The 21,276-nt window shown below is 46.8% G+C and overlaps 1 protein-coding gene across 2 annotated transcripts in view; it reads left to right on the top strand.

Moving 5' to 3' along the window:
* The window catches only part of BORA (BORA aurora kinase A activator), a 178,889-nt gene that overhangs the window by 115,584 nt on the left and 42,029 nt on the right, over window positions 1–21,276 (top strand). For both annotated transcript variants that reach the window (XM_033948972.1, XM_033948971.1), the window contains exon 10: window positions 7,353–7,506. In XM_033948972.1, the coding sequence (XP_033804863.1) occupies window positions 7,353–7,506 (154 nt within the window). The remainder of the gene's footprint in view (window positions 1–7,352; window positions 7,507–21,276) is intronic.

Genomic DNA, 21,276 nt, shown 5'->3' with positions numbered 1-21,276 from the left:
TTAAAACCACGGGCTCACACTGCAGGGAAGGGTGGCAAGCAAGAGAATTGTGGCAGAGAGCCAGCAAGAGTCGGGGCAGAGACCAGCAAGAGCCAAGGCGCAGAGAGCAGGGTTTTTGCTCAAGTGACTGGTACTTACCAGTCGCTTGTTTTTGGATCGGCCAGCCCAGTCAGTGTTCCTTAAATTGTTTAGTGAATCGCTACCTTCCTACATTTGCATGCCATTTCCCTCATTTGTATGTGCAGATCAGATCGGAGGTTGATCAGCACCAAGGTTAGTGAATCGGGTTGGGGAACAATCGGGTCGCAAAGTGGTTGGGACACGATCGATGTCTTTAGTGAATCTAGCCTATAATATCAAATTGAAAAAAATGTGATTTTAACTGGAGAGTTCCTAGGGTGGGTGCTGGAATTCATGTTCTTGTTTCTGCTTTCAACATTTCATGTTTTGGTTCCTTTCTTTATTTTTGGGTTTTGATACTGGTAGTGACGATATCACAGTAATGATAAATAAAGATTTTGGATTAGGAAGGGCTGACTTGTGACGGCAATGGATGAGAATCACATGAGAAAGGTTGATGAACTCGTGAAGGACAGTTGCAAGGTATTCAAAGTACTACGTTGCAACCAAACTTTGAAAGAACGATTGCCTTTTTCTGGCTTCTAGAAGAGATTCTAGATGTAAACATTTTTTAGTTTGGTGTGAGAAAAGCTCTAGTTCCTTTTTTCCTGTTCTGCATAAAAACTGATTCAATACCTTATACATCGCTCAATTTGAATGGACCAACTTTAGTTCATTACAGCTGGAGGCTTTCACCATGATAAAGGTAAAACAATCTTTGTGTATCATTTTGTTTACTTTGTTTGGTTTATTTCACTTGGATCCCTCCATCATACCTCATTGTAGTGCTAACTCACTGGATGAAAGCTCCTACTGAGCCACTTGACGCCTGATCGGAAGTACCTGACCTGGAAGGTTTTGTTGCAGTCATTTCAGCACAAAAGTCCACATGGCAGATGAGGTTCAACGTGGACAAGTGCAAAGTGATGCATGCCGTTAACAAAAATCTCATGCACGAATACAGGATGTCCGGGGTGGTACTTGGAGAGACCTCCCAGGAAAGGGATTTGGGAGTTCTGATCGACAAGTCGATGAAGCCATCCGCGCAATGTGCGGCGGCGGTGAACAGGGCGAACAGAATGCTAGGAATGATAAAGAAAGAGATCACGAACAAATCAGAGAAGGTTATCATGCCGCTGTATCGGGCCATGGTGCGCCCTCATCTGGAGTACTGCTTCCAGCACTGGTCGCCGTACATGAAGAAGGACATGGTACTACTCAAAAGAGCCCAGAGAAGAGCAACCAAGATGGTTAAGGGGATGGAGGAACTGCCATACAGCGAAAGGTTAGAGAAACTGTGCCTCTTCTCCCTCAACCAGAGGAGATTAAGAAGGGACATGATCAAAACATTCAAGGTAGTGAAGGGGATAGACTTAGTAGATAAGGACAGGTTGTTCACCCTCTCCAAGGTAGAGAGAATGAGAGAGCACTCTCTAAAGTTGAAAAGGGATAGATTCCATACAAACGTAAGGAAGTTCTTCTTCACCCAGATAGTGGTGGAAAACTGGAACGCTTTTCCAGAATCTGTCATAGGGGAAAACACCCTCCAGGGATTCAAGACAAAGTTAGACAAGTTCCTGCTGAAGAAGGATGTACGTGGTAGGGCTAGTCTCAGTCTCAGGGCGCTGGTCTTTGACCAGAGGGCCACCGCGTGAGGGCTGTGCATGATGGACCACTGGTCTGACCCAGCAGCGGCAATTCTTATGTTCTTATATAAAGTTTATTCATAATATGGTGATTTAAACATGCATCTTAGTTCCTACCTAAGGTAGTGACAAATTTCCACCTTGACTAGTCCTCGTCCTTGTAAAATTATTTACTATGATACATGTTCACATAAGTGAATGGGATTTGTACAGTTTGGATTACAAGAGAGACTTAGATGCCTATTTGGAGTAGACTAAAGCTTCCAAAGTTCAAACAACTATTTTGTTTCTTTTGGTCCTAATAAACCTGGTGCTGTTTGTTCTAAGCATCCGTTCATCCACGATTCACCATGCTATCATATACTTCCTTGTTTCCCTTGTCCCGTCATCTCCCTATTTTCTTTTCCCTTTCTGGGCTTTGAGTCATGACCTGATCGCGTATAAATGCTGTTTTCCTGTCACATTTTGTAGTTCCTTTCCTTTTCTTATGATTTTAGAAGTGTTAACTGCGTTAATCTGCAAATTACCAAAGCAGTAAAACAAAACCCAGAATAAACATAAAACACCCATGACCTTGTTATATAGACAATTCCACTATATTAGCACCTTTAAAAGATTCAGAATAGGGCTCAAATATAACTTCTAGTGCCATAGAGCGATTCAAGGACTTTATAACATTTTCATCTTAGTTTTCCATTTCTTTTCTGATAAGAATCACCATAATGGGACAGACCGAAGGTCCATGAAGCACAGTATCTGGTTTCCAACAGTGGCTAACCCAAGTCCCAAGTACCTAGCTAGATCCCAAGTAGTAAAACAGATTTTATGCTGCTTATCCTAGGAATAAGCAGTGGATTTCCCCAAGCCATCTCAATAATGGCCTATGAACTTCTCTTTTAGGAAAATATCCAAGCTTTTTTTTTTTAACCCTGCCATGGTAACTGATTTCACTATATTCTCTGGCAACAAATTCTAAAGTTTAATTACACATTGTGTGAAGAAATATTTTCTCCAGTTTCTATTTAGTAGCTTCATCGCATGCCCCCTAGTCCTAGTATTTTTGGAAAGAATGAACAAGCATTTCACATCTACCCTTTCCACTACACTCAGTATTTTATAGACCTCTATCATATCACCCTTGAGCTGTTTATTCTTTAAGGTGAAGAGCTCTAGCTGCTTTAGCCTTTCCTCTCATATCTCATCACTGAGCATGCTCCCATATACAGCAGTCTTGCTTTCTAAAGGCCAGGCTGTAGGAGCTTATCTTTTTTGCTTGTGTTTTTATTTCGCAATCTTTCAATGTTTTCGTTTGCGGTTTTCCCCCTCATGCTGTGGAGGTTCCCTGCGGGGACATCCTTGACTGGGAGAGATCGCAGACTGTTGGAGATCGTCTGCTTCAGGGGGGGTTCCCTGCTCGGCAATAAGCCCTCTAGACAGCCTGCAAAGTTCCCTTGGGAGCTAGCTCACCCTAGGTTTGTGTGCTAGTTGAGTGGAGCAGAGGCTGAGTGGTTCAATGGAGGTGCGACCTGGATCGGAGCCAGACTGTGTTCCTTCACCAGGCATTTGCGTAACATGTCCAAGGGTGGCAGAGGTCTCCAGCTGTGGTGGTGAGGCCGATGGTGCACTCAGAAGACTTGGAATCCAGTTTTCCAAGTTCACTGAAGTACATGATCTCTTTGTATGCTGTTTCGGCTCTGCCTGCAGTTTCTCTCATTCAGCATGTGTCACAGTGAGTAAAGGATTGACAGCCTAAATCAGCAATTTTTTTTATTTTTTTTTGGGGGGGAGCCTTAAATGGGGGCATTTTTTATGTCTTATATAGATTGTATTTTCTTTTTTTATTATGCCAAAGCAGGCTTGACTCTGGTAAGGCATGTTGAGGGCTCATTTTATTATTTTAAGGTTTCCTAAAAAAGGCAATAGTAAACTTTGGAAAGAAATGAAGAGCCTGTTATCATAAAATAGATATTATTTTTGCCTATTGACCTTGTCTTTACATTTCATCCTTCTTAAGCAACAAATTTCTCACTTGTGAGGACTGATCCTACTTGACCTCGGAGAAAGAAAATTAACTTGCCTTTAACTTTCACTGAAGACACACAATCCCACCTTCCCAAGGAGTTCATCTCTCCTTATAGCTATGCAAGGGGAATTAAAGTGGTAAAACAGTACTGATCTAGGAACTAGAGAATGACACGGGGAAAAAAATCTGTCCCCGTCACTGCACCGTCCCCGGCCCACCATCCTCTGCACCGCCCCGTCACCGACGTTCCCTTCACCGCCCCGTCACCATCACCGCCATCCCTTTCACCGCCCCGTCACCGTCACCGCCATCCCTTTCACCGCCCCGTCACCGCCACTGCCATCCCATTCACCGTCCCCGTCTAGCACCCATCTTCTTCCCTCCGCTCCCCCATAGTTTTGCATCTGTCTTCTTCCCTTCCAGCATCTTCTCCCCACTCTGCCTTCCACATTTCCTTTCAGGGTCTGTTCCTCTCTACCCTCTTTCAGTGTCTGTTCTATTCCTTTCCACCACCACCCTTCCCTCCCTCCTTTACCATCTGTTCCTTTCTACCACCCTTCTTTCATATCTTCTATCAGTCCCCCCACTATCACTAGCAGTCTCTCTTCTCCCTTACCATGAGCAAATAGAACTTCTGAAAATTGTATTGCTGAGGCATTATTTCTAGTACGCCTTTTTTTCCAGATGGATAATGACATCAATTTTATAATTCTTACTGTATGCTCTGATTTCATTCACAATTTGGTTTGTGTTTTGTACCTGAGGATTCCATGAGGCATTTAACCTTTTCCTGTCTCTTCTGTGATTTCAAGTTGATTCCTTCAATAATGGAGTCTCAAGGCAGTAGCAGTTTTCTATTTTGGGCTCTTTTGACATTGTTTAAGGGATTTCTTGTACATTTGGTGCTGGTCTTCTTTGATGAGGTCACTTCAGAATCTATTTCCAAGGAAGAGAAACTTTTTCCCTTTCACCCCCTCCTTCCTTGTGTGAGCCGGAACACGCGGTCCCTGCAAGCAAGTAATTTTATATCATTTTCATTCTATTCATTCATAGAAATTAAAGTCTAGATAATGCCAGTCACATAACAAAACATGATTTTACAAAAATAATTCCCTGCACAGTCAAGCCTGCAAGGATTACTAGATGTCTTTCAGCAGCTCCCCTCCCTCCCTCCCCCTTACCTTTGTGGCCAAGTCAAAATGATCTACCAACAATAAAATTTTAAAAACACAAAGCACGCTGTACGCAGAGAAAATGTTAATTATCATTTATATTCCGCGGGTTTTCAAAGAGGTCAAGGCAGATGACTTTATGCAATGTCACCTCAGTAACAACTATACAAAAATAGACAAATATTCTCCCTCCCTTTTTACTAAACTGCGATAGCGGTTTTTAGCGCAGGGAGCTGCGCTGAATGCCCCACGCTGCTCTTTACGCTCATAGGCTCCCTGCGCTAAAAACCGCTATTGCGTTTTAGTAAAAGGGGGCCATAGTGCAAAATATAGACAGCAGATATAAATTCTCAAAACGGACACATTTTGATCACTAAGTTGAAAATAAAATCATTTTTCCTACCTTTTTGTCTAGTGATTTCATGAGTCGCTGGTCCTTCTTCTGGTCCTTCTTCTTTCTTCTCCTGCCCCCTCCCCCTCTTTCTTTCTCTCTCCCCCTGACCCCTCTTTATTTCTGCCTTTCTTTCTCTCTCCCCCTGGTCCCCCTTCTTTATTTTTTCCTTTCTTTCTCTCTCCCCCTAGCCCCACAAAGCCATCGTGCCAATTTCTCCACTTCCACGATTCTTTCCCTACCCTCACTCCCAAGCCAGCAGCCGATTTCTCCCTGCTCCTTCCCCGATGTCCTGAACTTCATCAGGCAGCAGCAGCATTCACAATTCACTGCTGTTGCCCGCTTCAGGCCTTCTTCTCTGTCGGGTCCTGTCTTCATGAAAACAGGAAGTAGGCAGGACCCGGCAGAGAACAAGGCATGAAGCCGGCAACAGCAGCGAATTGTAAACGCTGCTGCTGCCCGAAGAAGGTAATGGAGCACCGAGGCAGACCGCTTCTCCCCCCTCCCAGCCGAACCCCCGCTGACCCTTCTATCTCCCCCCCCCCCGTGAACCTTTCCGACCCTCCCAGCGAGAGCAGCAAACCTCCTTCGCGGCTTTCTCCTCCCTCTGCCGCGTCACTGATGACGTCATCAGTGATGCGGCAGAGGGAGGAGAAAGCCGACGCTACTGGAGAGAGGTTTGCTGCTTTCGCTGGGAGGGTCGGAAAGGTTCACTTGGGGGAGGAGAGATAGGAGGGTCAGCGGGGGTTCGGCTGGGGTTCGGCTGGGAGGGGGGAGAAGCGGTCTGCCTCGGTGCTCCAAGGCCTGGTGCCATTACCTTTTTCGCCCCTCCCGCCCCCCCCCCCTTGGTACGCTACTGCTGTCCAGCTCTCCATAGTTTGCCGGTTTTCTTTTTCGGCGACTGGCACGCTTTCAAAGAGCCGCGCACGCGCGGCTGCTCAAAGTTCAATCTTCTGCTCTGCTGCAACTTCCTGTTTCCGGTTGGGTCGGAGCAGAAGATTGAATACTGAGCAGCCGCGCCTGCGCGGCTCTTTTGAAAGCGTTCCGGTCGCTGAAAAAGAAAGCCGGCAAACTAAGGTGAGGTGGAGAGAGGAAGCTGGTTAAACGATCGAGCCGGCGTGCGGGTGGGTGGGTGGGGGCTGCGGGGACCGCACGATCCTTTATGCTTCACTGCGGTAACAAGACCATTCACCGCTCCACGGGCGGTGATGGCCTTGTCCCCGTCCCCGCAGAGACTGCTAATTTTCATTCCCCGTTTTTGGCGTGTTACCCGCGGCTAAACACGGTAGCCGCGGGTAAACCGCCACCGTGTCATTCTCTGCTAGGAACTCCCACACATGTGTAGTAGAGCACTCTAGGAGGTACTTAGTTTGCACTGCTCTGCCCTTGGGTCCATCAGTTATCACCCAATGATGAGGACTAGTATCATGCTTTCAAGATGGTACCTGCTGCATCTTAACTTTTTTTTTTTTTTTTATCAGTAGAATCCTGAATATTTTTCATTTGTTAAAACTAGGAATTGTGGCCCTGGAGGAAAATTGACACATTTTCCTATGCATCTTCCTGACCACCTACAAGTGGGTGGAATTGGTTACCTGTCTTATAGCAAATGCTTACTGTTGCCTCTTTGATTAATGCAGGTGTGGAATTATCCCTGGTGGTTCTAATATACAGACAATTCTAAATCTAAATTTATCCTAAAATGCTAAGATAGGGTGATTCTACAGTAAAATTTACTGTGCCTTCTTGATTTCTGATGCCTAAGAAGTTACATGCTGTTTTCTTACTAGTTATGAATGCTTCATGTCTTATATTCTTAAATTAAAGGGCTTTATTAAATAGCATACACGTTTCATAGACAGAGAATGAGGGAAGCCATTTGACTTAAGCTCTAAATTTATTTTATTTAACTATCTTGAAAAACTAAAGTTGTAGGACTTCACTGAAGTGTTTCATTTAAGAATAAAGTTAACTTTGCTTTTCTTTTTATTCTATTGAAGGGTCAATTTTCATCAAGTCCTATTCAGGGAGGTAGACGAGCACACAGCTTGGGCAGTATAACTAGTCCTATGTTTCCAAGCAAATCATCTCCCAGTATTGCTTCACCTACATGCTCCCCTATATCTGTTCAGCGACGAGATACACCAGTATCAGGTATTTAATGCATTTCTGAAAAAATGTATTGCAATTTATTTATAAAGTATAGAATTATTTTTTTCATGAAATATCCTGATTTGAATGTTTAACTTAAAGATGAATTCACCCATTTTGTAGCAAACAGAGCCAACTATGTTCAGGGCGGAGGCAAACTTTGAAGGATCCATATAGTGCAATCCATGTACTTCCAGCTACTTTATGGATAGTACTGAGGCAAAAATATGTCTACATGGCCTGATACTGTCCATGTGGTAAAGGAAGAGAGGGTAGTGATTTTGAGCTACTACCTGGATATAGTATATATTTAGTTTAGACCAGTACTGGTGTTTAATCCTCTCACTGCTGCTGCTGAAAAATGAAAATTGGCAGTAGAGTTTTATGTCTAAGCTGTAATATTTAGTCACTAAAGGTCTAAATTAAATGTTCTGATGAACTACACAAATAGCAAGTATAACTTGAAATACTCTTCTCTGAGAACATGCAGGTAAAATATTCTTACATGTGATGATGCCATCCACAGAACATGGTATGGATAGTTTAAAAAAAAAAAAAAAAGTACTCTCACTTTAAATTTTAGCACTGCATGCTGATGCCTTCCTGCCCAATGTCAGCTTGCAGGACCTGCATCTCTTAGTTTTCTGCAAAACTGAGAAGCTGTCTTTTATAGTTCTCAATGGGTCAAATTGTTTCTTTTTTGGGTGCCTTCCTTTGAGTTTTCATTTTTGGGTGTTTGGCTGCTGTATCCCCCCCCCCAAAAAAAAAAAAACCCAAAAAACCAACTTTACCCATTCCAGAAGTCTCTAGCCATTTTGGGCTGAGTTTTACTCAAGCTCTCTGGGCCATTGAACCCTTTGACTTTGTATTGGCAGTTTTCCCCTCAATGTCCAAGGTGCCTAGTAGCTTCAAACGGTACACTTGATGCAATAGGACCATTTATCCCAGGACAAGCAGGCAGCATATTCTTGACTGATGGGTGACGGCACTGACGGAGCCCCGGTACGGACAATTTTAGAGTGATTGCACTCTAAGAACTTTAGAAAGTTCTAGCTAGGCCGCACCGCGCGTGCGCGAGTGCCTTCCCGCCCGACAGAGGCGCGCGGTCCCCAGTTTTCTTAATTCCGCGGAGCTAAGAAGACGCGTGTTTCCAACGGCTGTTGGAATTTTTTTCTATTTCACTTGCCTTCCCGCTCGCGCGTATTTTTCTCTTCATATTTTATTTCTTTCCTTCTTTTTTACCTTTTGTGTAAATAAAAAAAAAAAAAAAACTTTCTTATTTTTCATTTTTTTGTCGAATCTGACCCGGCGGGGCCTGTTGGCACCATCGAAGCCTCGGGCTTCGATTTTGCTACAGCAGTATTTCCCTTCATGCCCCCGTCACCGGGTTTCAAAAAGTGTCAGCGGTGTGCACGCCCTATCTCCCTTTCCGACCCACACAAGTGGTGCCTCCAGTGTCTGGGTCCGGACCATAGGGCTGAAACCTGCACCCGCTGTAGTTCTTTACAAAAAAGAACTTTAAAAAATCGACAAATTCAGCAGCGGATCCTTTTCGGTACCGCTATGGAAGTTGCACCGGTATCGACGTCGACGACTTCCTCCAAATCGACTCCGACTACCTCGGCACCGCCAGATCCATCGTCGGTGTCGACTCCTGTAGGTAAGCCGGCTAAGAAGCCTTCCCCTACTGTTCTAGGCCCGCCAGTCGAGCATGCAGTGAGCCAAGTCCTGCAGACTGAGCGCCGGTCCCGTAAACGCTCCGCTCCCATTGAAGTCTCTGCCTCGTCATCGGCATCGACTTCACCCGAGCGTCGAGCGGCACCGAAGGTACCGAGCAAGAAAAAACCGGTACCGGTGCCATCGGGACCAACGTTGGATGAGCGCATTGCCTCTATCCTCCAGGTCCAACTTAAGCAGCAACTCCAACAGTTGCTCCCGGCTCTATTGTCTCCGACCCTTCCAGTGTCGGTACCGACTGAGCCTTCGGTGCCGTCTGTCGAACAGCCTCTGTTATCGGCATCGACTGTTTCGGCACCGCAAAAATCTTTGTCCATGCCTGTTCTGTCAGCAGAACCAAAACGGCGTGCTACTCCTACGGTGTCGGAACCGGTACTGTTCTCTGAACCCCGTACCGTACTACATTCCCCAGGTACCGTCTCCACTCGGTCTGGTAAATCGGTACGCAAGACTAAACATACTGATACATCGACTCCACTTTCCCAGGGCCGTTTACAATCGGTACGGGACCCTGACTTGTGGGACGATTCAGATGATCCCCTCGGTACCGAGGAGGATTACACATCTGATGAGGAGGAACCATCGGTGCAGGATACTACTGCTAAGCCAGAGCACTCCTCCTTCACAAAATTTTTAAAGGAGATGTCAGACACCCTGTCTATTCCTTTAGAGTCTGACTCTAAAAAATCCAAGGCATTTTTGGATGCCTTGGATTTTGACCAACCTCCTAAAGAGTTTTTAAAGTTACCCCTCCATGACATCTTGAGGGAAACTTTTTATAAGAATCTTGAAACTCCTTTGACAATCCCAGGAGCTCCAAGAAAACTGGAATCTCTGTATAAAGTGATTCCAATCCCTGGATTTGACAAACCCCAACTTCCCCATGAATCCCTGTTGGTAGAGTCAACCCTAAAGAAGACTGCAGGAGCCAGTATGTATGCCTCTGTCCCTCCTGGTAGGGAAGGAAAGGCCATGGACAAATTTGGAAAGCGTCTTTACCAAAATGCCATGCTGGCCAACCGTTCAAGTAATTACGCTTTCCACTTCTCGTTTTACCTGAAGCATCTCATTCAACAGGTAACCTCTTTTCAAAAGTATATTCCGGACCGTAAACTTCCTGCTTTTCAGCAATGTACCTCTAGTCTTCTGCAACTCAGGAAGTTTATGGTCCGTTCTATTTATGATACTTTTGAACTGACGTCTCGAGCTACTGCTATCTCTGTAGCAATGAGAAGGTTGGCATGGCTACGGGCCTCAGAACTGGACGTAAACCATCAGGACCGGCTTGCCAATGCTCCTTGCCTAGGGGATGAGCTGTTTGGGGAGTCCATGGATACCACCACACAAAAGCTCTCCGCCCATGAAACTAGATGGGACACCTTGTTGAAAAACAAGAAGAAACCTCCTCCTCCTCGTCCATTCAGGCAACAACCTTCATATCAAAGGAGGTTTTCTGCTCGACCGGCTCAGTCTCATCCTCCTCAACCTCGCAGACAGCGTCAGCAGCAACAACAGGCTCGTCAACAACAGCAGCCTGCTGTCAAACCGGCTACTCAACCTAAGTCGACACAGCCCTTTTGACTCCTTTCTCCAGGACATTGCCAGTCTTCCTCCCTCGTGTCCTCTACCTCAGCCCATAGGAGGTCGACTACAAATTTTTCTATCTCGATGGGAAGCAATCACCTCCGACCAGTGGGTACTTGCTATCATCGCCCACGGCTACTCCCTAAATTTTCAGACTCCTCCACCTCTAAGTCTGCCAAAAGAGTCTGCTTCCAACAAGGCTCAATCTCTCCTCCTCGCTCAGGAGGTTCACTCCCTCCTTCTTCTCAATGCCATCGAACCGGTTCCTCTGGACCAGCAAGGCCTGGGATTTTACTCCAGGTACTTTCTTGTACCCAAAAAGACCGGAGATCTCAGACCAATATTAGATCTCAGGGATCTCAACAAATGTCTGGTCAAGGAGAAGTTCAAGATGTTATCTCTTGCCACCCTATACCCTCTTCTTTCTCAGGAAGACTGGCTATGTTCCCTCGATCTCAAGGAGGCGTATACTCACATTCCAATTCATCTGATGTCCAGACAATATCTTCGCTTTCTTGTCAATCAACATCATTACCAATACAAGGTGCTACCCTTCGGCCTAGCCTCCTCGCCCAGGGTATTCACTAAATGTCTGATTGTGGTCGCAGCTTATCTCCGCTCCCACAACTTTCAAGTCTTTCCTTACCTGGACGACTGGCTCATCAAGGCTCCTTCTCCTCAGTCCGTTCACAAAGCCACGGATCAGACCATTTGCTTCCTTCGACTGTTGGGGTTCGAAATCAATCTACCCAAGTCGCACCTCATTCCAACTCAGCGACTTCAATTCATTGGAGCCATTCTGGATACTGTTCAGATGAGGGCTTTTCTTCCTCCAAACCGCCTTCACACCATCCTTCATCTCTGTCAGCAGGTGTTCCAGCAACCTTCCATCTCTGCGAATCACATGATGGTGCTCTTGGGACACATGGCCTCCACAGTACATGTCACTCCCTTCGCACGTCTCCACCTGCGTACTCCTCAATGGACCCTAGCGACTCAGTGGTCACAAGCGACGGATCCTTGTTCACAACACATATCTGTGACCTCGTCTCTTCGACAGTCGCTTCTTTGGTGGTTGAAATCATCAAATCTATCCAGAGGTCTACTGTTCCATCTACCTCCTCATCAACTGGTCATCACCACGGATTCCTCCCCCTATGCATGGGGAGCTCACTTGAACGAGTTCCAAACTCAGGGATTTTGGACCACCCAGGAAAAGAAACACCACATCAATTTCCTGGAACTCAGAGCGATGTTTTACGCTCTCAAAGCTTTCCAACATCTCCTTTTTCCTCAGGTTCTTCTCATTTGCACAGACAACCAAGTTGCAATGTACTACATCAACAAACAGGGAGGGACGGGATCCCGTCCCTTATGTCAGGAAGCTCAAAGGATTTGGACCTGGGCGACTGCTCGTCACTTATTCCTGAAGGCAGTCTACATCCAGGGGGAACAGAATTGCTTAGCAGACAATCTCAGCAGAATCCTTCAACCTCACGAATGGACTCTCGACCCCCCGACTCTCCAGTTCATTTTCTCTCAATGGGGCACTCCTCAAGTGGATCTTTTTGCAGCTCCCCACAACCATCAACTGCCCCTGTTTTGCTCCAGACTTTACTCTCCTCACCGTCTGGAACCCGATGCATTTCTCCTAGATTGGACCAATCTCTTCCTTTATGCATTCCCTCCTCTTCCGCTCATGCTACGCACCTTATTCAAGCTCAAGAGGGAACAAGCCACCATGATTCTCATCGCTCCACGGTGGCCCAGACAGCATTGGTTTTCCCTTCTGCTTCAACTCAGTTCCAGGGAACCCATACCTCTTCCTCTGTTTCCTTCACTGCTTACACAGCATCAGCAAACACTGCTTCATCCCAACTTACAGTCTCTGCACCTGACAGCTTGGTATCTCTCGGGCTAACTCCAGCTCATGCTCTCCTGTCTCAGCCTGTCCGTTCTATTATTGATGCCTCCAGGAAACCGTCTACTCTTCAATGTTACCAACAAAAGTGGTCTCGCTTTTCTTCCTGGTGCCTGTTACATCACCATAATCCCATATCTACAGCAGTGGGACTGGTGTTGGACTATTTATTGTCCTTATCTGACTCTGGTCTTAAATCCTCTTCGATAAGGGTCCACCTTAGTGCCATTGCAGCTTTTCATGAGCCGATTCATGGAAAACCCCTCTCAGCTCATCCCTTAGTTTCAAGGTTCATGAAGGGCCTTTTCAATGTGAGACCACCTCTTAAAGCCCCTCCTGTTTTATGGGATCTGAATATGGTTCTTTCTGCGTTGATGAAGCCTCCTTTCGAGCCGTTGGCCTCAACGCATTTTAAATTTCTAACTTGGAAAGTGGTTTTTCTAATAGCTCTCACTTCTGCCAGGAGGGTCAGTGAGCTCCATGCACTGGTGGCGGATCCACCTTTCACTGTTTTTCACCATGATAAGGTCGTCCTCCGCACACATCCCAAATTCCTTCCTAAGGTTGTGTCTGAATTTCATCTTAACCAATCCATCGTTCTACCTGTTTTTTTCCCAAAGCCTCATTCTACTCCAGGTGAACAGGCTTTGCATACCTTGGATTGTAAACGTGCTCTGGCTTACTATCTTGATCGCACCAAACCTCACAGATCATCTCCTCAACTATTTTTGTCATTTGATCCTAACAAGTTGGGTCATCCTGTATCTAAACGCACTCTATCCAATTGGCTTGCTGCTTGCGTTTCTTTTTGTTATGCTCAGTCCAGCCTGACACTGGAAGGTTCTGTCACGGGCCACAAAATTAGAGCTATGGCAGCGTCTGTAGTTTTCCTCCGTTCCACTCCTATTGAGGAAATCTGCAAGGCTGCTACTTGGTCCTCAGTTCATACTTTTACATCTCATTCTTGTCTGGATGCATTCTCCAGACGGGATGGACACTTCGGCCAATCTGTTTTACAAAATTTATTTTCATAATGGCCAACCTTCCCTCCATCTCTCTTTTTTTGTTAGCTTGGAGGTCACCCATCAGTCAAGAATATGCTGCCTGCTTGTCCTGGGATAAAGCACAGTTACTTACCGTAACAGGTGTTATCCAGGGACAGCAGGCAGATATTCTTGCGTCCCTCCCACCTCCCCGGGTTGGCTTCTTAGCTGGCTTATCCTAACTGGGGACCGCGCGCCTCTGTCGGGCGGGAAGGCACTCGCGCACGCGCGGTGCGGCCTAGCTAGAACTTTCTAAAGTTCTTAGAGTGCAATCACTCTAAAATTGTCCGTACCGGGGCTCCGTCGGTGCCGTCACCCATCAGTCAAGAATATCTGCCTGCTGTCCCTGGATAACACCTGTTACGGTAAGTAACTGTGCTTTCGGGTACTAGTCCACACAATTGGTGTGTCCAGTGTCTTGGTCATGACCATTGAGATAATTCGTGCACCCTCTGCTCTTGTATGCAGACAATGTCATTTAAGGCCCAGAAACTTCAATTTGAAAAGCTTATTGGTACCACTTCAAGGGCATTAAGCATGGCTTGCTATTCCGGTCCTGAAGCTCAAGCTCAATCTACTTTGACATTGACACCTGTACCACCTGCATCAGTGATACAGTGTAGGGACATTGTGTCTTCATCATTGGTGCTACCTGCATCGGGAGAGTCTCATAAGAGTGCTAAGAAGCACAAACGTATCTCCCTCACCAGACATGCCTCAGCATCTTCTCTGGCTTCCAAGGCCTCATCACAATCTAAGCATTGACACAAAGATGATCGATCACCATCCCTTTAGCTGGTGTCTCCCCATAGGCATCTGTTGACATTGAAGTCCCTGATGCCTTGATACCCAGTACAACAAGCACCTACTTTGTCTTTGCCAATATCGGTACCCGCGCCATTGATACAGGATCATTTCTGAACATTGCTCCAACAAGTCACAGCCTGCACAGGAGCCTTCATTCTCAGCCCAGTCTGAGACTATGTCAATATATTGCTCCAGGACCCCTCGATGTTGAGCATCAACACCCAGAAGGCGCTAGACACATGTATCATCCTCCAGGGAACGTAGCATGTCTGCTTCTCCTCAACACGTTCTCGACACTCCATTTGATACTCTCTTTCAAGGTCTGCTACAAGAGATTTCTTTGAAACTGACTCTGGTTTGTCACCGTGTTTCAATGATGACGTTCCTGAATTCTCTGCAGATGAATCTTATGGAATACCGTCTGATCTTTCTCCACCTTCTCCATGTCACAGATCTCTACCTCAAAGCTTGTCTTTTGCAAGTTTTGTGCAACAAATGGGATAAGAATTCCCTATCAACATAGAGTCTGAGAAGGATCCTCATGCAGAGTTAATGGAGGCCTTAGACTATTAAGAATGGCCTAAAGTGTATAGAAGTTCCATGCCATTAGCTCATGAAAGATGCTCTTTTAAGATCTGGGAGGCACCCCTTACTGTTCAAGTAGCTCCTTGTAAGCTAGATGCTATAGAATATAGACATGCCCTGGGTTTGATAAACCTCAATTTCAATACCAGTCTCTTGTAGGTGAGTCTGCCCTAAAGCATGCTAATAGCTCTTGCTCATATGCTAACACCACTGGGCAAAGAAGCTACACCCCTGGGCAAATTTGGCAAGTGTGTGTTCCAGACATCTGTGCTTGCTAACAGAATATTGGACTAGAATTTCTACATGTCCTTTATTTGAAGTATTTACTAAAATAGTTACCAAATTTTGAACAATACCTCTCAGACCAGCACAATTTGTTTTACCATCTTGTTAAGAATTTGTTAGTGATCAGTAAATATATACATTTGAAGTCACCTCGCATTTGAAGTCACCTCATGAACCTCTGCAGTGACTATTGCCAATGTGCAGGGTTGCTTTGCTCTGGATTTCTGATTTGGAGACTTCAAGATCATTTTGCAGTATTCCATGTAAGGGCGATGACCTCTTTGAGGATTTCATGGAAGAGGCTGCAGATAAAATTAAGAAACATATAATGACTGTGACAATCTAAGAGTCAGACATTACAACGAGCTCAGTCATCTCATAGGTATTCTAATACATCCAGGTGTTCTTACTATAATTCCATTATCATCAGCCTTCCATGTCTGCATGCCCCACTAACCAGAGATGTCCTAGACAAAAGAGATAAGAGAAATCATAGTCTCCGAATCAATCCAATCAACAGTTGTCTTTTTGACTCCCTTCTAGAGAGCACTGCCAACATCTCACTCAATCTCATCCAGATCTTCCAGTAGGAGGCAGACTTCGTCACTTTCACCAACACTGGATTCTCATGACATCAAATCAATAGGTGTCCCAAGTAGTGGCTTAAGAGTTACTGTAGGGGTATCCCCATCTTACCCTTTTGGAGGCCCGAGGCCTAACTTAGGTCAATAACCATTTTCTTTCCCTCCTGAAGTATCATGGACTTATTCACAAGCACTATGCCTCTTCCAGTGGGAAGCTGTGGAGGAATGACAGCATTTGTAGACAACTTGATGTGATGTGTCCATTTTGCTGTCTGCCCAACACCTGCAGCAAGAAGTCTTCATTATTTTGCTATGTGACCAAAAGGCCCCTGCTGGTCATGCTCTGATTGGTTTGTGGTGGGCACCTGTGCCTGACGAGAGACAGAGCCCACGTGTACTGAGACAGACAAGTTTTGGATCTAAAGAAGGTTGGTTCTTTTGTGCTGCTCCATCTAGCGAAGCATTTTCAGGTGTCATGTGGCTGTTGGAAGAGAGTGAGTGACTGTTCTCTGGACATTTGTGAATTTTACCTCTAATCACGACTATTGTCCTGCAAGATTGTCAGCTAGTAGCTTTGGCTGTTATCTCGCAAGACCTGGGACATCCACATTGCTAAAATTCTACATCTACCCAGCAGGAACTTGTGTATCTCTGTTGCTAGTTTGCAGCTGGGAAGAGAAAATCCTTCACACCTCATGGATCGACCTCCGGAAAATCAAATGGTGAGATCAGAAATTTCCTCTTCAGTTCTCTGGTAGCGTTTAGTTAGTGGAATGTGCTTCTGCATGTGAAGAAAGGTTTATGGGACTCTCGGTGATTTAGCCAAGTTATAAATCATTGCTGTTTTTCTCTCTTTAGGAAATCTTAATTTCTTTAGCATCTATCCAGACTGGTAAGGTTCACTGATGGGGTAATAGCTTACCATGGCATCCAGGGATCCCTTTCGCAAGTGCCTCACATGCTGGCAGCTGACAGCGGGGAAGCCCGGGCTTCCCCCAGCCACCGACGGTCAGGGAAATAAGGTTTTGCTTACTACCAATGCTGCTGTGGACTCTTACAGCTGCTGCCGGCTTGCCTGCTTTAGTGGCTGTGCCGGTTCAGGCTTCTCAGTCATTAAAGATTTCGAGGGTATGTTTTTTGGTGGGCTTTGCTTTGATTTTGGTGGGAAGCGCCTCCATTTTGTCTGCAGCCTCAGGTGACCTTCCCCCTGTATTGGAGAGACAGGAACAGGCTTCTGCTGGGTCTTCTGCTTTGGTAGTGAGTCCCGTTGGGCCATCATGGGATTTTTCCCTGTATTTTATCTTTGCCTTGTGTAAGGCTTATGTTCAGGCAGCCAGGGGTCCTGCTTCCTCCATGGGAGTCTCCGGGGGGGGAGGGGGAGGGTTCCCTCTGTGTCCATTCCGGTTCGGCCCCCCTCAGCTTCAGTTCTATCCCCATCGCCTCTCTTGTTCAAGCAGCTGAGGGCCTCTTGGGAGGATGATTTTTTTTCTATGTGGAGCAGTTTTCTCTTGAGGACCTGAACCCACATGGGAGACCGCCAGGATCCTATTCGGGGGGGGGGGGGGGGGAGAATGAGGCCACTTGCAGCAGTTTTTTGGTTCCATCAACTGGCGAGGTGGTGCGCATCTTTCAGCGGTATGAGCTCCAGGAGCTTATTCAGGTCTCCTCAGTGTTGCGTTTCGTGCAAGACATAAAAGATCCCCTTTGTATGGTGGACCCTCTGCTTCGGGGGATACGCTCAGTATCCTGCTCTTTTCCTATGCATCAGGATATTCGGGATATTGTGCATGCGCAGTGAAAAGCGCCAGAAGCGCACTTTCTTTTTGCGCGCTCAATGACTTGCTTGTATCCCATCGCAGAGGGAGATAGGGATACCTTGAAGTCGCCAGTGGTGGACGGGGTGGTCTTGGCCATTGCAAAGCGGCATACAGTGCCCGTTGTGGGCGGCTCAGCTTTGGAGGTCTCTGAGGAGCGTAGATTAGAGTCCCTCCTTAAGCAGAATTTTGATGTCGCTGCCCTTGCGGTCCAGGTGGTGATGTTTGGCGGTCTGGTAGTTTGGACTTGTTTTCCGTGGGCCGAGCATGTCCTTGACTGGTCCTTGGTGGAACAGGAAGTGGCCAAAATTGAGATGGGTGCTTTTTATCTCTACGATGCCATGTATAACCTGCTGCTGGCATCGGCCAAGTCCATGGTTCTCGGGGTGACCGCTCGTCGTATCTTGTGGATCCAGGCTTGGTTGGCGGATGTGGCATCTAAGGCTAAGCTGCTGAAATTTCCCTTTTAGGGTTTTTTTTTGGTTAGCAAGTATTTGGACAAGTTGGATCAGACCTTAACAGACTAAGGTGCCCCATTTTCCTGAAGACCATGCTGGCCCAACTGTGCAGAGTGGCATTGCTTGGGGGAGGGGGGGTTGTGTGATTTCCGCAGATATTGCCTGGTCAAGGGGCTGCTTCTTTTCCTGCCTCTAGATTTCCCCGTGGCAGTTTCTTTCAGTGCATGCAGCCCTTTCAGGGGGCCCGACAGGGTGGATGTGATTCTTCCACCGGTTCCCCCACTGCCCATCCTGCCCAATGACTTCTTACCGGCATCTTCCTTGATTCCGGCGTTTGGTTGCAAGACTTTTCTAGGGGTGGGCTGAGATCACAATGGATCATTGGGTCCTGGAGGTGATTCGGGACGGTTATGCTCTTGGGTTTTCCCGTTCCTTGCCAGATTACTTTCTCGCTTCTTCTTGTCAGGTAGCATGGAAGAAGCAAGCCTTTTGCCAGATGCTTCAAATATTGCTATATCTCAAAGCGGTAGTGTCTGTGCCTTTGCAGGAGTATGGCATCGTCCAGTATTTGATTGACTTTGTGGTGCCCAAGAAAGAGGGGACTTTTCGGCCCATCTTGGATCTGAGGGGGGTCAACAGGGCTTTGCGAGTTCCATCTTTTCGCATGGAGACCATGAGATATGTCATTCTGGCGGTTCAGCCAGGGGAATTTTTGACCTCTCTCGATCTAATGGAGGCCTAATTGCATGTTCTGATTCGGCCTCCCATCAGCGGTTCCTTCACTTTGCGATCTTGGGACGTCACTATAAGTTTTGTGTGCTTCGTTTTGGTCTGGCTACGGCTCCATGGACATTCACCAAGATTATGGTGGTCATGGCGGCGGCCTTGCACAAGAAGGGCATTCTGGTTCACCCCTATCTGGATGACTGGTTGATCCGAGCAGAGTCTTTTCAGGAGAGTTCCCGAGTTACAGCTCTGGTTGTGGAGTTCCTGCAGTAGCTGGGTTGGGTAGTCAACTTGTCAAAGAGCCAGTTGGCTCCATCTCAGCACCTGGACTACCTTGGGGTTCTTTTCGATACCAGCTTGGGGAAGGTCTTCTTGCCAGAGGCCCGAGTGGTCAAGTTGCAGTCGCAGATTCGTCTTTTGATAGCTTCCCGGTGTCCTTGGCACAAGTTTTTTTCTGCAGGTATTGGGGTCGATGGCGGCTTCCCTGGACGTGGTTTGGTGGGCCCGGGGTCTCACATGTGTCTGCTTCAGCATGTTCTGCTTCATCGGAGGTCGCCCCAGGTGCACGATTTGGACTCTCCCATTCCTCTTCAGGGGTTATTTCGTCGCAGTCTCCGTTGGTGGCTACAGTCTTCCAATCTGATGCAGGGAGTGAGTCTGGATCAGCCCTAGTGGACAGTGCTTCTCACGGATTCCAGTCTTCTCAGTTGGGAAGCTCAGTGTCTTGGTCACTCTGTCAGGGCAGCTGGTCTCTGGAGGATCAATGTTCTGGAGACCAGAGCTATCCGGTTGGCGTTGCTAGCGTTCTAGACGTTGTTGATGGGAAAATCTGTTTGGGTTCTCTCAGACAATGCCACGGCTTATGTCAATTGTCAGGGGAGAACCAGGTGCAGGAGGCTGCTTTGCTCATGGTGTGGGCAGAGACTTCTCAGTCCCGCAGCCTTAGAGTTGATTGTGCAGTTGGGGGCCGCTGGTCATGGACCTGATGACCACAAATGTGAACGCCAAAGCACCACTGTTTTTTATTCAGCACAGGGATGTTCAGGCTGAGGGGCTGGATGTTCTGGTACTGCCTTGGCTGACGGCAGACCTCCTGTACGTGTTTCCTCCGTGGCCAATGGTGAGCATAGTCCTATGCATTGCTTGGCACCCCAGCCACGTGATCCTGGTGGATTCGGACTGGCCCATGTGCCCGTGGTACACGGGTCTGGTTTGTCTTCTCGTGGCAGATCCTCTTCTGATTCCCCTCTCGTCTGATCGTCTGACTCGGGACCCCATTCCAATGTTCAATTTAGGTCCCTTTTGTCTTGCAGCTTGGCTCTTGAGAGGGAACGCCTAGGTAAAAAAGGTTATTCATATAAAGTGATCTCCACTCTCTTGGGGTGCAGGGCTCTTTCCACTTCTCAGGCTTATATGCTACGCATGGAGTGGTTTCTTTTTATTCCTCTTTGCCTTACATCTTGGAGTTCTTGCAGGATGGATTGGATAGGGGCCTTTCCTGGTCTTCTCTCTGGGTTCAGCTTGCAGCTTTATCTTTTTTTTGCAGTTTGCTGCAGTGTAAGCATCTAATTTCTTTTCCAGACATGGTTCGCTTTTTGAGGGTGGCTAAATTGCTTCAGCCTCCTGTGCAACCTTCGATTCTGGCCTGGGAACTCAGTCTGGTCCTGTCCGTGCTAGTGCACCCTTCCTTTGAGCCCCTAGGTTCCTGCTCGTTGAAGGACCTTACTCTCAAGGTGGTTTTCCTGGTGGCCATTACTTCTGCGAGATATGTTTGAGTTGCAGGCCCTCTCTTGTAGGCCTCCCTTCCTGGAGTTTTCTAGGGAGCGGGTTGTGCTATGACCTGTTCCTTCCTTTCTGCCTCATCTTTTCATGTCAACCAGTCTGTGGTCCTCTCGGTCTTGGGTAGGCGGGAGGGCTGTTTGTAACAGAGGAAGTTACACAAGTTGGATGTCTGTTGGGTCCTTTGCTCTTATGTTCAGCAGCCCCAGGAGTTCCAGAAGTCGGATCATCTTTTTGTCCTCTTAGTGGGTCCCTCGTAAGGTGGAGACGACGCTTCCAAGGCTACCATTGCATGCTGGAACAAAGAGACTATCTCTTCCGCATATCTTCTTCAGAAGAAGCCTGTTTTGGATTTTCTCAAGGCTCATTCCACTCGGGATCAGGCAGCTTCTTAGGCTGAGTCTTCTCTTGTACCTCCAGTGGATATCTGTAAGGTCGCAGTTTGGTCTT

The sequence above is a fragment of the Geotrypetes seraphini genome, chromosome 6, assembly GCF_902459505.1.
Source record: "Geotrypetes seraphini chromosome 6, aGeoSer1.1, whole genome shotgun sequence".
Lineage (NCBI taxonomy): Eukaryota > Metazoa > Chordata > Amphibia > Gymnophiona > Dermophiidae > Geotrypetes > Geotrypetes seraphini.
The sequence above is the reverse complement of the archived record's forward strand: the minus strand, read 5'-3'. Positions and strand labels throughout refer to the sequence as shown.